The 15,484-nt window shown below is 34.7% G+C and overlaps 1 protein-coding gene and 3 pseudogenes across 1 annotated transcript; all 4 read left to right on the forward strand.

The window, feature by feature from the left end:
• The first annotated feature begins 793 nt into the window (after window positions 1-793).
• On the forward strand, window positions 794-1,838 carry LOC147935398 (uncharacterized; annotated as a pseudogene).
• Window positions 1,839-4,637: 2,799 nt separating this feature from the next.
• On the forward strand, window positions 4,638-5,444 carry LOC147935399 (secreted RxLR effector protein 161 pseudogene; annotated as a pseudogene).
• Window positions 5,445-9,709: 4,265 nt separating this feature from the next.
• LOC104725880 (auxin-responsive protein SAUR32 pseudogene) lies at window positions 9,710-10,735 on the forward strand (annotated as a pseudogene).
• Window positions 10,736-13,517: 2,782 nt separating this feature from the next.
• On the forward strand, window positions 13,518-15,092 carry LOC104728852 (F-box/FBD/LRR-repeat protein At1g51370-like). Its single transcript, XM_010447781.2, has 3 exons — window positions 13,518-14,415; window positions 14,501-14,641; window positions 14,729-15,092. Exons 1-3 carry the CDS (start codon window positions 13,522-13,524, stop codon window positions 15,023-15,025), a joined length of 1,332 nt encoding a protein of 443 aa, XP_010446083.1. The 5' UTR covers window positions 13,518-13,521; the 3' UTR covers window positions 15,026-15,092.
• The last annotated feature ends 392 nt before the right edge of the window (window positions 15,093-15,484 follow it).

The raw sequence follows: 15,484 nt of genomic DNA on the forward strand, positions 1-15,484 counted from the left end.
CGAACTTGATCCCTTAATTTATTGGAACCCTAAAACTACAAGTAAACAATCAAACAAACAAGTTCATAAGTTTCGAAATCCTAAACCCTATAACTTTAAAACTTTAAAATCGGTTGTTATAGGTTGTTTAGATTGGTTGCAATTAAAATGTTTATGTTATGATTAAAATCTGATTATGATTGTTTGAGAATTGGTTGCATGAATCCTTAGATCTAAACCCTAAAATCTGAATTACTTAAGATTAAAAGTTTAGGGTTGTTTGATTTTTGTTTGTTGCATAAGAACCCTAGAACTAAACTATTAAATTCGAAAATCATAGAAGAAAATTTAAACTGATTATTCTAAGGATTAAAACCGATTAAGATTGTTTGTTTAATCAAACTCTAAAAACTAAAATTTTAAAATAGGAAATTATTATGTGTTTGCATGAAAATAAACTTGGATAACTTCTAAATTAATTATAATCATTATCTTAAAGGTTTAAAAAATATTTTCCTAAAACTTTGCTATAATCCTAATTTAAGAAAAAGGAAAATTTAAGGAAAAGTAAATTTTGGTAAAAGGAAAACTTTGCATACTAGAATATAATCTACCAAGGATTGTTGTCTTTGCATGCATACTAAACCACGAAATTTTGAGTGTAATATTGTGGCATGGATCGGTCTCATATACCGCATGACCCTAAGTGATTGGCATGGTTCGGTCTCATATACCGCATGGCCTAATATTGATTGCATGGTTCGGTCTCATATACCGCATGCTAATGATCGGTTGTATTTTCTGCATTATGCAGATGGCTAAGCTGAACAACCTCTCCTACGCTGCCCTTAATGCTTTTGGAGACAATTACTTGCAATGGGCTTTGGACACTAAGATCCATCTGAAATCAAAGGATTTATGCGAATGCATTGAGGATGAGGTTGAATGTGCAGAAAAGGATAAGTACAAGGCAATAATGCATATACGCCACCACCTTGCTGAGAGTCTCAAGAACCAGTACCTCACTGTTGAAGATCCTCTTGACCTTTGGACAGAGCTGAAAGGCAGATATGGACACCAAAAGACGGTGCTCCTACCAAAGGCTCAATTTGATTGGAAAAACCTAAGAATCCAGGACTACAAATCGGTGGATGAGTATAACTCAGAGCTATTTAAGATAGTATCAATCCTAAGGTTATGTGATACAGAGGTTACTGAGAAGGATCTACTAGAGAAGACATTCTCTACCTTTCACTCCAATAACATACTGCTTCAACAACAATATCGTGAAAAGGGGTTTAAGACATATGCAGACCTTATCTCTTGTTTGCTGCTAGCTGAGCAGAACAATGAGCTATTGATGATAAATAGTGCATTGAGACCTCCTGGTACTACTCCATTACCAGAAGCTCACAAGGTGGACATGGCAAAGAAAAACCCTCAAGAGCCTAAAGAGCCGAAAGAGACTAAGGAGTCTAACTATGTCCATAGGGACAAGTATGGCCGTGGCCGTAGAGGAGGTGGACGTGGTGGTACTCGTCGTGGGACCTATCAAGGACACAATTTTGGTGGTCAAGGCCGTGGAAACCAATTTCGGCTTTGGCCGTGGTCGGGGTAGAGGCCGCGGGCAATTTAAACCGCAACATAAGACCAAGTCCACTTGTCATAGATGTGGTATGGAAAACCATTGGGTAAAGACATGCATAACTCCTAAACACCTTGTTGATCTCTATCAAGAGAATTTGAAAAAGAATCCAGAAGCTAACCTGATTCATCTCGATGGTGAAGGTGATTTCGACCATGAGAAGGATGACCTATTGGATTATGAAACTTCTGGTTGCTTGAGAGAGGATAATTAAACTCAAATGTGGTCTTGATTTAATTTTATGTTTTATGCTTTGCATTTGATTGGATTATTGTTTGGATTATTATTTTGGTTTAAATTCAATGATATTATTACTTTTAAATATGCATTTGTTATGCTTTTATGGCTAAAACATAAATTCTTGTCCATATTGAGAAATGGCTGAGGAAAAGAATATAATTGTGGTGGACAGTGGATCAAGCCACACAATTTTGAATGATAAGAGATATTTTGCATAATCTCATTTTGAAAAATGCCAATATTAGCACAAAAGCGGGTATAGCAAGTTTAATTGAAGGCTACAGCCAGACACACATCTTGAACTAAATGATGCCTTATATTCACCCAGCTCAAAAGGAGCTTATTAAGTCTAAAAGACATTCATTTGAATGGTTTACATGTTGAAACTAAGGGTGAAGAAAACTAAGAGTTCATATACATTATTGAAATCACCCAAGGATCTAAGAAAATCCTAGAGACTATAACCGCATTATTTACCGGTTTTTACCATGCTAAGATTGATATGATAGAAGCTAACTTAGCAATGAATAAGATGTTCAATGAACAATTCACTTTATGGCATGACCGGCTTGGCCATCCGGGTTCGAACATGATATGTAAGCTTATAATGAATTCAAATGGGCACACTCTTAAAGAGAGGAAAGTTATCCCTAAATATCTCACGTGTGCAGCATGTGCACAAGGTAAACTTATTATACGGCCATCACCAGCCAAAGTAAATAAAGAGACTTTAAACTTTCTGGAAAGAATCCAAGCAGATATATGTGGACCAATACACCCACCTTGTGGGACGTTTAGATATTTTATGGTCATGATAGATGCATCGACCTGATGGTCACATGTTTGCTTATTGTCAACTAGAAACCTTGCGTTTGCTAGATTGCTGGCCCAGATTATACGTCTACGAGTCCACTTTCCAGATTTTCCACTTAAGACTATACGTCTAGACAATGCTGGTGAATTTACATCCCAAGCGTTTAATGATTATTGTATGTCCATGGGGGTAAGTGTGGAACATCCCGTGGTACATGTCCATACACAAAACGGATTAGCTAAATTTTTCATTAAAGGTATTCAATTGATTGTTCGGCCATTGCTTATGAGGTTGCAGCTTCCTGTGTCGGCTTGGGGACACGCAATATTACATGCAGCAGAACTGATACGCATCAGGCCATCTAGTGAACATAAGTATTCACCATCCCAATTATTAACGGGTCATGAGCCAGACATATCTCATCTAAAGACATTCGGGTGTGCCGTATATGTACCGATTGCATCATCACAGAGAATAAAGATGGGACCTCAAAAGAGGATGGGAATATATGTTGGATATGATTCTCCCACCATTATTAAGTATCTTGAGCCAACTACGGGTGATTTATTTAAGGCCAGATACGCGGATTGTCAGTTTACTGAATCCGAATTTCCTAAATTGGGTGGAGAGAATAACAAGCTGGTCAAAGAGATATCATGGAATCAAACATCCTTAAATTGGCAAGATCCTCGGACTCTAGCCTGTGATGCAGAGGTCCAGAAAATTATACATTTGCAAAAGTTAGCTAATCAATTGCCAAATTCCTTTGCTGACCCAAAGAGAGTAACAAAATCGTACATACCAGTTTGTAATGCACCAATACGTATTGATGTTCAGAAGGAACACAATAATCAAGGTGCTACAGAGTCTAAGGCCCGTTTGAAACGTGGTAGACCATTAAGTTCCAAAGATAAGAACCCTCGGAAATCTAAGAAAGGTGCAAAATCAAACCGAGGTTAAGGAAATTATAGATATGGCCGCGGCAAATCCTAAGATACCAAATGAGGTTTGGGACGCTGAACCTCAAGGACCTGAAGGTATTGATAATAATGAGATCTCAATCAATTATATCATGTGTGGAATAAAATGGAACCGTAAAGATGTCGACATTGATGAAGTATTTGCGTATAAGATAACACTTGAGATAAATGAGGATCATGAACCCACGTCTATATTAGAGTGCACTCAAAGTAAAGATTGGTTAAAATGGAAAGAAGCTATTGACGTGGAGTTAAACTCTTTAAAGAAGAGGAATGTGTTTGGTCCGATCTTAAGGGCACCATTCGATATAAAGCCAGTTGGACATAAGTGGGTCTTTGTAAGAAAGAGAAATGAGAGTAATGAAATCATGAGATATAAGGCATGGCTTGTAGCACAAGGATTCTCTCAAGACCAGAAATAGATTATGAGGAGACATACTCCCCTGTGATGGATGCAACAACTTTTAGATATTTGCTAAGTCTGGCTATAAGAGAAAAACTTGATTTGCGGCTAATAGATGTAGTGACCGCATATCTATATGGTCCATTGGATAATAAAATATATATGAGATTACCAGAGGGTGTTGAGCTCAAAGATAAGAGCGGTTCTCGAGAACAATACTGCATAAGGCTAGACAAATCCCTTTATGGACTGAAACAAAGTGGGAGAATGTGGTACAATAGACTAAATGAGTACCTAGCCAAAGAGGGCTATAAAAATGATCCCATCAGTCCATGTATATTTATAAAGAAGTTTGCAAACAAAGGATATGTGATAATAGCAGTATATGTGGATGATTTAAATATCCTAGGAACCTCTGGGGAAATCGCCCAAACAGTCGAATATTTAAAGAAAGAATTTGAGATGGAAGACCTAGGCAAGACAAAATTTTGTTTGGGATTGCAGCTTGAGTACATAGATAATGGGATCCTTGTGCATCAAATGACATATACTGAAGAGGTACTCAAGAGGTTTAATATGGACCAAGCTCACCCATTGACTAGCCCAATGGTTGTAAGGAGCCTTGATTTCGATAAAGATCCATTCAGTCCAAAGAAGGACGATGAAGAAGTTCTCGGTCCTGAAGTGCCATACCTCAGTGCAATAGGAGCGTTAATGTTCTTGGCTAGCCACACTAGACCAGACATTTGTTTTGCCGTGAACCTCCTAGCAAGATTTAGCTCTTGTCCGACCCAAAGGCACTGGAACGATATTAAACATGTATTGCGTTACCTACAATGGACGACCGATTTGGGTTTATTTTATACTAACCATAACAAAGAAGGTTTAGTTGGTTTTGCTGATGCAGGTTATCTGTCCGATCCACATAATGCTAGGTCTCAAACTGGCTATGTATTTACGCACGGTGGTACAACAATTTCTTGGCGTTCTATGAAGCAGACTATTGCAGCCACATCATCTAACCATGCAGAGATTTTAGCAATGCATGAAGCTAGTCGAGAGTGCGTATGGTTGAGGTCGATGACTCAACATATCAGGACGGACTGCGGTATGGTCGATGATAAGGAACCAACCGTGATTTATGAAGACAATACGGCTTGCATCGCACAGCTTAAGGAAGGCTACATTAAGGGAGATCGGACGAAGCATATATTACCCAAGTTCTTCTTCACACACGAATTACAGAAGGCCGGAGAAGTTCAAGTGGTACAAGTTCAGTCTTGCGACAACTCAGCCGATCTCTTCACCAAATTTTTATCGGCATCAACATTCAAGAAGCTCAAGCATCAGATTGGAATGCGGAGGCTTAAGGACTTTCAGTGATGCTTAGAACAGGGGGAGCAATGCGTGTTGTACTCTTTTTCCTTCACCATGGTTTTGTCCCACTGGGTTTTCCTGGTAAGGTTTTAATGAGGCAACACCCCCAAGCGTATTGTACTGATCCCTTAGCATCAACACGGTTATGTCATCCAAGGGGGAGTGTTGTAAAACACTTGGAATGGACTTCCATAACCGGCTCATTACTTATCCTATTGTGTAAGGCCCATCGGCCATAACCTATTCGGTTTAGGTTTAGGCTTTGCCTTCTACTATATAATGTACTTGTTCTATGAATTAATGAGAATAAGAAGAAGAGAAACACCAAACCTCTTTCTTACTTTTACAACAAAAATTATATTCATTTCTTTTTTTGGGTCTTCTGACCTTTTTTGCTTTATGTTCATGGCCAGGTCCAGTCTCATTCTCATAATGGAAGCCCATTCAAGAAAATATAACTTTTATGATATCCTCCAAATAAAATATAACAAAATTGATAGTCTTTTAATTTTTATTGGAAATATATTTTAAAAATATATTGTGGTGTAAAAATCATAAATAGTATGTTGTGGGATAATAGTAACTATAAATTATGTGTGTAAAATATACATGAAGTTTCATAACAAAAAAAATAATAGAAAGAAGGCAAAGTAATTTACTTCTGAGAAAAAGAAAAAGAATAATGTCCAGAAAAAAAGGCTTACAAGTCTACAACTGATCAGAGCTTGTAAAGATTTATTGACTTTGTGAAGATTGAGTATATTTCCGAAAGAGAATGCAAACACAATGGATGAAGAAAGAAAGAAGGAAACAATTTTGTGGCAACCAAGGCTTATTCCTATTACATCAATTGGCAAAAATTCGAATATCTGAATGCACATAAATTGAATTATGACATGATTCTATATCAAGACCAAAACGAATTCGAATAGATAAATATTTCTTTCGACGACGTAAATATATATTTTGGCATCAATTTCAGGACGTGTCATTTGCTTTTACTATACATAGTTTATAATAATTCGGCGGTAGACTTTAACGCAGAAGTCAAAACGATATGAACATTGAACACAATTTTAAATTACTTTGTAAGTTTTACATGACGAGCTAATTCGTGTCTTGATAAGTAGCTCTAATCACATCCACGTAAAAAACGACACCTCTCTTCTTAATTTTAAATTTAGGTTTCACTTTCACTTATAAAAAAAAGAGATTTTAATTTCTTTTGTTATTGTTGGCGAGTAGAGGATGTAAAGAAATAGAAAAATGTTTGTTCGTTTTTCTTCTTGTGGTAGTTGAAACATGAAAGCTTTAGATTGCGTGGGTGGAGAACCTCTATATTCAAACAGACACATGCAATTATAATAATAATTAATTTACATAGATTATTAAGTCAAATAGCTTTAGAAAAACATATTTCAAATGTTTGGCTGATAGTTTGAGGAGCCACTCGAAAGACAAATCTTTTTGACATGTGGGATGTGGCCCATAAACTTCGATGATGCGTGGGTCATATTCATGGAATATGATTCGACTTTTGTAATAAAAAAAGGTTCGTTTCTCCTATTCATATAAATTTGTTATGATAACCAAAAGCACTATGGGTCAGGTATTTGCTTATTAAGTTTGGGTTAGAACTTAGAAATAGTTTTAATAAGATTTGAAATAACATTTCTTTGGTTAATTTCATATGGTTTGCTTCTTTGTAATGTTTTTGGTTGAAACCATAACAATGTACTACTAATAAAACAAATGTTTGGTTCATATTGTATAAAATTACTTGGTTGTGTTGATCATTGATTAGATTCTGTCAAACGTCAGTTCGTAATTAAGAGTAAACTAATCATTATATAAATCTTGTACTTAACGACACTTGGTTTTTATAATGCGCTTAATCCTTCTGCCTTCTTTGGTGGCGTGTATGGACTCTTTGACAAAAAGTCGTCGTTCGCTTTTATATCAAGAAAAAAGAAAAAAAAAAAACTCAAGATCAAAGTTTATAACATAGAGCACATGATTCCAACTTTCTTGGTAATCCAACGGCTATTACTCCATCCGTAAGGTCTTTTGTCATATCGTGCCGACATGATGGTCCGCAAACTTTGGAACCTTCTTATTCTCAATTAACCTAATGAAATAAAACCAAACTAAACCGAGCTGGTCTCATTTTGGCCTAGTAAAACTTCATTCGGATTGAGATTGTGTTTACACTTTCCAAACCAAATTCGTAACTGAACCAAACCTTATCAAGCATTGTAACAAGATGAACCGGATAAGAAGCAAAACCAAAGTGAGAGCGCAAATAAACCAAGTAAGCAACACGCGTCATATAGTAATTGGACTCGTGATATTGATCGGCGGCGTTATAGGCACCTGAGGAGCCGCGACATGCGCTTTACTCGGCAAAGGACATTTTTGTCATCATGCGCTTGACGCGCTACTCTCATCCCAGGTAAGGGTTACGTTACGTTACGCTGTGACGTGTTTTGTATAACATTTTAATGTATAGATAGGTTCTTGGGCCTACGTTTGGATGATGTGGCGGAGTCCTTAACCATTCGCTTTAGAATTTTTTCCGATCGATATGGAAGTTGAAACTATTTTCACGAGCATGTTCCTAATGAATAATGCCTTCCATCCACATATAGCCATCTCAAACCTCAACCCACTATTTTTATGTGTTTGGTTAAAAGCAAGCCACAAATTTTCAAAATGTTGGAATCAGTTTTTTTTTTTTTCTTTCAAATGTCAAATGTCGTAATTGTTTCATTAAAGTTTTGCCAATTGAATGATTTCAGACCAATGTGATTATGTGAATAAGCATATTCCCGAATGGATCCGATATTAGTATCCAGCACGTTATATAAATATATCTATGTCGTATTTGATGTTTTATATTTTCTTAAATACCATATGACTTCTTATATTGGTATCAAGTCAAATATTATACAAAAACTTACCAAACCGATTACGTACTAATTGATAGAAATATAATAATATTTGAATACGGGGGATGTAATTTCGCATGCACCTCTTGGAATCACGGGAACGATTTTTAAATACATTGTAACTATCCAAAATGAATACATAGCTTGTTAGGTTTGACCTTTTAATCGTGTTTATCCATTCACCATGAGTCGTGTTTATCCATTTTACCTTAAGCCACGCCACGGTGATCACACAATGAACTAGTGAAACACACATTACCTCAATCTCTATATATTCCATTTTTTTCTTTTTTTCATTTCTCGATTTTTTGGAAACGTCCGGTTTGTTTATTATAATGTTTTCAAGAGATTCCCACAAATATATACTTTTTTGATAAGTTTTTTTTTTTTTTTTTTGTGTGCACCAAATATATAAGATTTTTTATTCATATAATTTACCGAGTCGTTGGCTTTTTGAAATGCTAAGGGGCCTTGTGCCAGCTGATCATCAAAGTAAAACACATATGTATCAACCAAATTTGATTAGCACGTTTTTATCTTAGCTTAGAAGGTAACAATGTAATCTTTACCCCCTACCGTAGATGTGAATGCCACAACGATCTTTTTTCTTTGAGGTCGTAACAATTGTCTGTCTATGTTTACCAAACCTTATTTATATAATAAGATATGCATGAGTTATTAATATTAAGCTATAGCATTATATATAAAACATATATATAATAATATTAACGAAGCAAACACAAAAGCAAAGATGATTAAATTTGTTTAATTTTTTTTTTGTTTAACTATTTTTTGTGACAATTTCTCAATTTGTGCATCCTTGTGCAAATGCTATAAAATTTAGCTGACAAGAGGTAGAAAAAAAAATTCATATATGAATGGTACTAGCTAGATCCAATATTTTCACATAATACTTTAAATCATATATATTATGTACTATTTTTTTTTTGGGTTTAATGTATTTTCTTAGTAAATAGTAATACTATGTTTTGTCTAAGAATTATCCTTCATTAATTTTTATTAAAATTAAACAGATTTGACTGTTCAAAACTACTGAAATCTTTTGTTGTTTTTGTTTTGTTTCTGTGGTATACAAATTATATAAAATATGGTGATGTAACAAACCTCCTAAAGTCGGTAAAACCCTACCCTAAGTACTCCTTTGGCCCAAACACGCTCCAAATTTTTACCACGTCAATTTCCACCTCATCAACTATTTGTTTTTGTTATAATAAAAAAAAAACTAAAATAAAATACAAATAGGAGAAAAAGCCTTTGGCCCTTTGGAAATGTTCGCGTTAAGCAAAGAACCTACACCCAAATCTGTATATATATACTTGCAACAATATATTTCCCTAATTCCAAATTCTTCTCAACTTCCTCATAAGAAAAAAAAACCAAAACCAAAAAATATATAATCTCTTCATGCTTAGCCTATCATGAGCAACATCCCCAGATCTCTCACCGACTCAGATCTTTCTCTATTTCTTCTTATAATCTCTTCTGCTGTTGATCCTTGGCCTTTTTCTATCACCGTCTTCTAGCATCAACACCTTCTTCTTTACCTCCTCGTCGATCTTTTTACTCATTCGTTGTGTTTTCTTGTTTGGTTTCGTGCAAAAGGTTCCTTCTTTTTGATGGGTTTTGAAGAATCTAATCAAAAACAGAGTCCAAAACAGAGTCCGAAGCAGATGGTGTTCAACTTTCACTTTCATGTCCCTCATCTCCACATACTCCACCATCACCACCATAACCATCATGATGTTCCTAAAGGCTGTGTTGCGATCTTGGTTGGACACGAAGACGATGAGGAAGGTCTACACAGATTCGTTGTTCCTTTGGTGTTCTTGAGTCATCCTCTGTTCTTGGACCTCTTGAAAGAAGCTGAAAAGGAGTATGGGTTCAAGCACGCTGGTCCTATTACGATCCCTTGCCGTGTTGATGAGTTTAAGCATGTTCAGGAAATCATCGACGAGGAGACTCATCGCCGTCGTCATAGTCATGGTGGTCACGGCCACAACAACAACCATACCCACCACAACAACCATCTCCGATGTTTCTGAAGTCTAATTCGATTTCGTTGGTTTGGTTTTGGGTTTGACATGTAATTGGTTTTGGGTATGATTGGTTTGGTTTGGTTTGACAGATCTCTTTTTTTGAGATTTTTTTCTTAGTTTGCTTAATCTCTTATTTTTTCTTTTAGTTTAGTTTGATGATGATGATGATGATGATGATAATGATGAAAAAACAAAGAGTAATTCAAATGTGAATGCTTTTTTTTCAATTAAAGAATGTAATCGTGAGGAATAAGGGAATAATCGTATTATTTGATTTTTATTTTATTAAAAAGGATGTGAATATTTCTTTCTTTGATCGATTTTAACGCGTTATATTTGGGCATGGACCATGTTATTATTTTGCTTTTCTCGTTAGGATTACTACCATTCACGCCAAGTGTCTCGAGAATATTATTCTTTTTTTTTTCTTTTGAAATTTTTTAAAATCGAGCATATCTTAGGATTACCATATAAGCAAATATATTTTGACTTTGATTGAGATTGTTACCAAATTAGATTGATATCTACCTCAATTACGGCAACCCTTTAGTCTTTGCCAACTAAATTACTTACTGCAATTAACACGGTCAATTAAATTAAATACACTATGTTGATTATTGACCATTAACATAAGCATAAAATTAATCAGTTTAGATACCAATTCTAATTATAAACTAGGTTTTGGGTTTATTTAATATATTTTGATGAATATTATATATGATTGATGATAGTTAGGAAAAAATTATCTTATAAAAAAATTTAAACTATTATTAAAACAATTTTTTTTATTTCAAACATATAATTTTTAAAAAAATATAAATTATATAACGTTATACTTAAACGTTGTACTCTTTTAAAAGTTCAAATCTGATAAAAAATCATAAATTTATATTTAAACGTTATACTATTTTTATTTCTCTTCTTTGTCAGCTTCCTCACATTCTTCCACTGAATAATCATTCAAAATCTCTTTTTTAGACTACCACACAACTTGTTAACCAATTAAACTCCACGACCAAAATCATTGTCTCTTTTCTCGTTAAATTTGTGCAATTCATGAAAACCAACATTATCACTACATGCACTCAATTATTAGTACTTTCACCGTATACTTACTCGGTTTTAGATTCACACGTATTGAAACTTCTCAAATCAAAATCCTTAATACTACAAAATCGTAAATTCTCAAACCAAAATTTTTATACTACAAAATTATAAATTACTTGGAAAGAAATTAGTATGAACAAATGTATAGCTAATAAAACATGTGTGCTTTTCGTTGATCCTTCTCTTTTAGACTCCAAAGCTTTACTCAAACAACATCAAATCTAGGTCTTGCGAAATCAATCATTCTTTCTTGTTCCCTTTTCTCAGGTAGGAGAAACTCACAACTCTAATCATGCAAGATGATGTTCAAAATCTTACTCTAATTCTATTTATACTCTAAATTTTTCTCTTTTAACTCTTATCACTTGCCTCTATTTTTCCCACATTACTCTCTTATTAAAGTCCTTGTTCTTTAGGTACGTAGAAAATCTACAAGCATATAGTTGATTTTAGGATACTATGTGCCAAAAGAAAATATTGTAGTTTAAGTCTTTCTTATGTTACTTGGTGGTTGCTGCTCATGTAATAATCATCAATTACCAGCTCTATTTCGAATCTGATGGATACTTGCATAATTTAATCAAGCAGGATGCTGTTTGAAGTATAGAGAAGCAAACCCAGAAGTTTTATATTAAAGAAGATGATATGATCATTCCAAAGCCAGAAGTTAGATATCAATGATCATACATCAAGCCGCTTTCAAGGTTTCTGTGTCAATGCTTCAATAACGAGAGTTATGTCGCCGAAATGAACTAGTAAGGTAAACTTAGGCAATTGTCGACAAACTCACTATAGGTTTGTGAATTTGTAACTCCAACATTTTTTTTTTTTGTCAGATGTAATTAACAAACATCATTTCTTTTTGAGAGTCTTGCAAAGATCTTATATTTATGAAAAGACATATATTTTTGAACTGTTATCATTGTAAGCAAATTACTGCAGTGACCTTGAATAATAAGAAGATTCTACAATAGTTTTTGGATTTTGTTTTTCAAAAACCCATTTTTTCTCCATTCAAGATTTAACACTAAATAGATTCTTTAAAAATTAGGAAAATTAGTTTTTTTTTTCTTTACAAATATTAAGAAAAGCTAGAATCCACATAAATATTTGGATTCTAGCTTCTCTTTTATTCTGTTTTCTTATGTAAATATATTTTTTAAAAACCAAAAATTAAAATCTATTTCAAAAACTAAAAACCTAAAACTAGAAACCGGAGATACCCTCCTCCATTCATGGTATGTCTTCAGTTTTTTTGTTTCGATGAACATGTAAATAAATAAAACCTTCGAAATGTTATCGTGGGCATTTTATACACAAGATATATATCATGACCATGAACTAGAGTCTTGAGCAGAAGTGCAGTGAGGTCAAGCAAGTGATCATTCCCAGTTTCCACCAACTGATTCTTCCTTTGATTGGTATAATATTTAGAGGTTTTATGATTTTTTTTTTTTTTTTTTTTTTTTTTTTTTCGTGTAGACAAAAAGCGAATATGAGAGTCGTTTCATAGTTTTTTTTGCTTTTTGAATATGTCAGTCGAATTGACCTATTGGCTTAGCGGACATCAAAATTTGAAACCAGGATTAATTATCTGCACAAAAGTGGATATTTCCGGTTTGGTCCAATCGGACTTTTGGTTGTTTCTTGGTTCAAAGATAAACAGCGAGGCGTTTCTAGTAAGAGAAAGAAAAAAACGGTAAGGCGTTTGTGTCAAAGTTACTCGATTTATACTTTTCCACGATTTCTAAGGTAGAGAAGTGAAAACCCTAAACCTACCAAGCCCTCGCGTGTAATGTTAGTTCGTCTCTCTTGGTTACTAGATTAGTTTAATATGCAAGCTAGTGTTCGTATCTCGTAATAACATTCGAAATTAATTAGTTACTTGTTTCTGTAAATTTCAATTTTAATATTTTGTGAAATTTGATGATGCAGATTATAATATAATAGAGTTGTGTGAAGAAAAACAAAATGGTGGGTAGAAAGAAGAAAACCAAAATACGTGAAAAAGAGTCACAGGAGGAAGATTTGATAAGCAACTTACCCGATCGTTGGATATGTGAAATACTTCTTCGTCTTTCTACTAAGGATGCTGTAAGAACAAGTGTTTTATCCACCAGATGGAGATATCTTTGGCAATCGGTTCCTGGATTGGACTTAAGCCTCTACGACTTCTTAAAAGATTTCTCAAATATCGATGCCTTTTTGAATTTTGTTGAAAGGTTTTTTGATATCCACAGGGAGTCATGGATACGCAAACTTCGGTTATATTTGGGTTATCGTCATCATATATGTGGTCTCAAGTCATGGATTGATGCTGTGACTAGGCGTAAGATTCAGCATCTTGATGTCAATTATTACTGCCGTGATGCGATACCCGTGAGCATATATACCTGTGAGACACTAGTACACTTACGACTCAAACGGGCTGGCTTGCCTAATGCCGAGTATGTTTCCTTACCTTGTCTGAAGAACATGCATTTAGAACGTATTAGTTTTACTAGTGATACCACACTTGAGAAACTTATCTCAGGCTCTCCAGTTCTGGAAGATTTAAAACTCTTCGGATGTTCGAATCATAATGCAATACAAGTTCGCTCTCATACGCTAAAGAGAATCAACCTGGATATGGATGAGTCTAGTGGATTTGTTATCGATGCACCTCTACTCCAGTGTCTGAGTACTAAGATAGCCTCAACAAAAGACTTTCAGATCATCAGTTCAGATTTCCCTGCCAAACTAGATATTGATTTGCAACCGATGCGCCACGGCCACTTTGTGAGGCCTCTTAAAAAAGTGGTTCGCGATATCCTCACCGATATTCGGAGGGTCAGGGATCTAGTTATTACTAGTGATATTTTGAAGGTTTACATCTCAAAGTTTGAGCATATTTATTTTTAAAAATTGCTTTAGTTCTCCGATAACTTCTCACCATAACTTGTTTTGCCAGGAATTCTTTCTATACTCTAAATCAAGAACAGTGCGCCAGTTTCGTAACCTATCCCGCTTGAATGCTAGATTTGCTAAATGTGATCTTGAAATGCTGCCAGCCCTTCTTGAGAGCTGCACAAAACTAGAATCTCTCATAATGGTAATATAATTAATAGCTTTAATTCTCATGTATCTCTCTACTCAGCTTTCTTTGCTTTTATTTATTTGTTTGTTCCCTTTTGTGCAGGATATATTCAAGTACTACTCATCCATACGTGATGAGGAGAAGAGAGAACCAAATGTGGTGTTTGGAGCAGTGCCTCGGTGTTTGGAATCATCGCTTAAGTTTGTCGAACTGAAACTTTCATTCATAAGAGATGAAGGAGAAATGGAGCTAGCAAGATACTTCCTGGAGAATTCAACAATCCTGGAGAAACTAAGGCTCAATGTTTGCCGTAGGGAAAAGTCAAAGTGTGACTACCTTAATGAACTCGTTGCAATGAAAAGATCATGCTCTAGCGCTTGTGAAGTCCTTGTTCTTTAGGTATGTACTAAAACTGCAAGCAAATACTGATTTAGGAGGAGGCTATGTGCCAAAAGATAATAATGATTTTAGGTGGTTGCTGCTATGTGCCAAAAGATAATAATGATTTTTTAATTAATTGTAAAGGAATATTCCACAATTATGTGTACATATCATAAAAATAAAAATAAGAACAATAAATTCATTAGTGTCTCGAGCTCTCTAACGATGACACATCAGCATTTTCTTGAGAATGCTTCTCTATTAATATATAGAGGATTACCATTTCTATTTTGAATGTGATGGATACTTGCATTATTTAATCAAGCAGGAACCTGTTTGAAGTACAGAGAAGCAAAGCCAAAAGTTTTATAATAAAGAAGATGGATTCTAATTTCAATCAGATATTAAAGATCATACATCAAGTTGCTTTCAAGGTTTCTATGTCAATGCAGTTTTCAATAACGAGAGTTATGTCGC

The sequence above is a fragment of the Camelina sativa genome, chromosome 11, assembly GCF_030686135.1.
Source record: "Camelina sativa cultivar CO46 ecotype springtype chromosome 11, ASM3068613v1".
NCBI lineage: Eukaryota > Viridiplantae > Streptophyta > Magnoliopsida > Brassicales > Brassicaceae > Camelina > Camelina sativa.

Bases quoted from the DNA above. Each gene is read 5' to 3' on its own strand.
- LOC104728852 (XM_010447781.2), top strand. From the start codon at position 13,522: ATGGTGGGTAGAAAGAAGAAAACCAAAATACGTGAAAAAGAGTCACAG. The intron at 14,416-14,500 runs GTTTACATCTCA...TTGTTTTGCCAG, and splicing joins TTACTAGTGATATTTTGAAG to GAATTCTTTCTATACTCTAA. The intron at 14,642-14,728 runs GTAATATAATTA...CCTTTTGTGCAG, and splicing joins AACTAGAATCTCTCATAATG to GATATATTCAAGTACTACTC.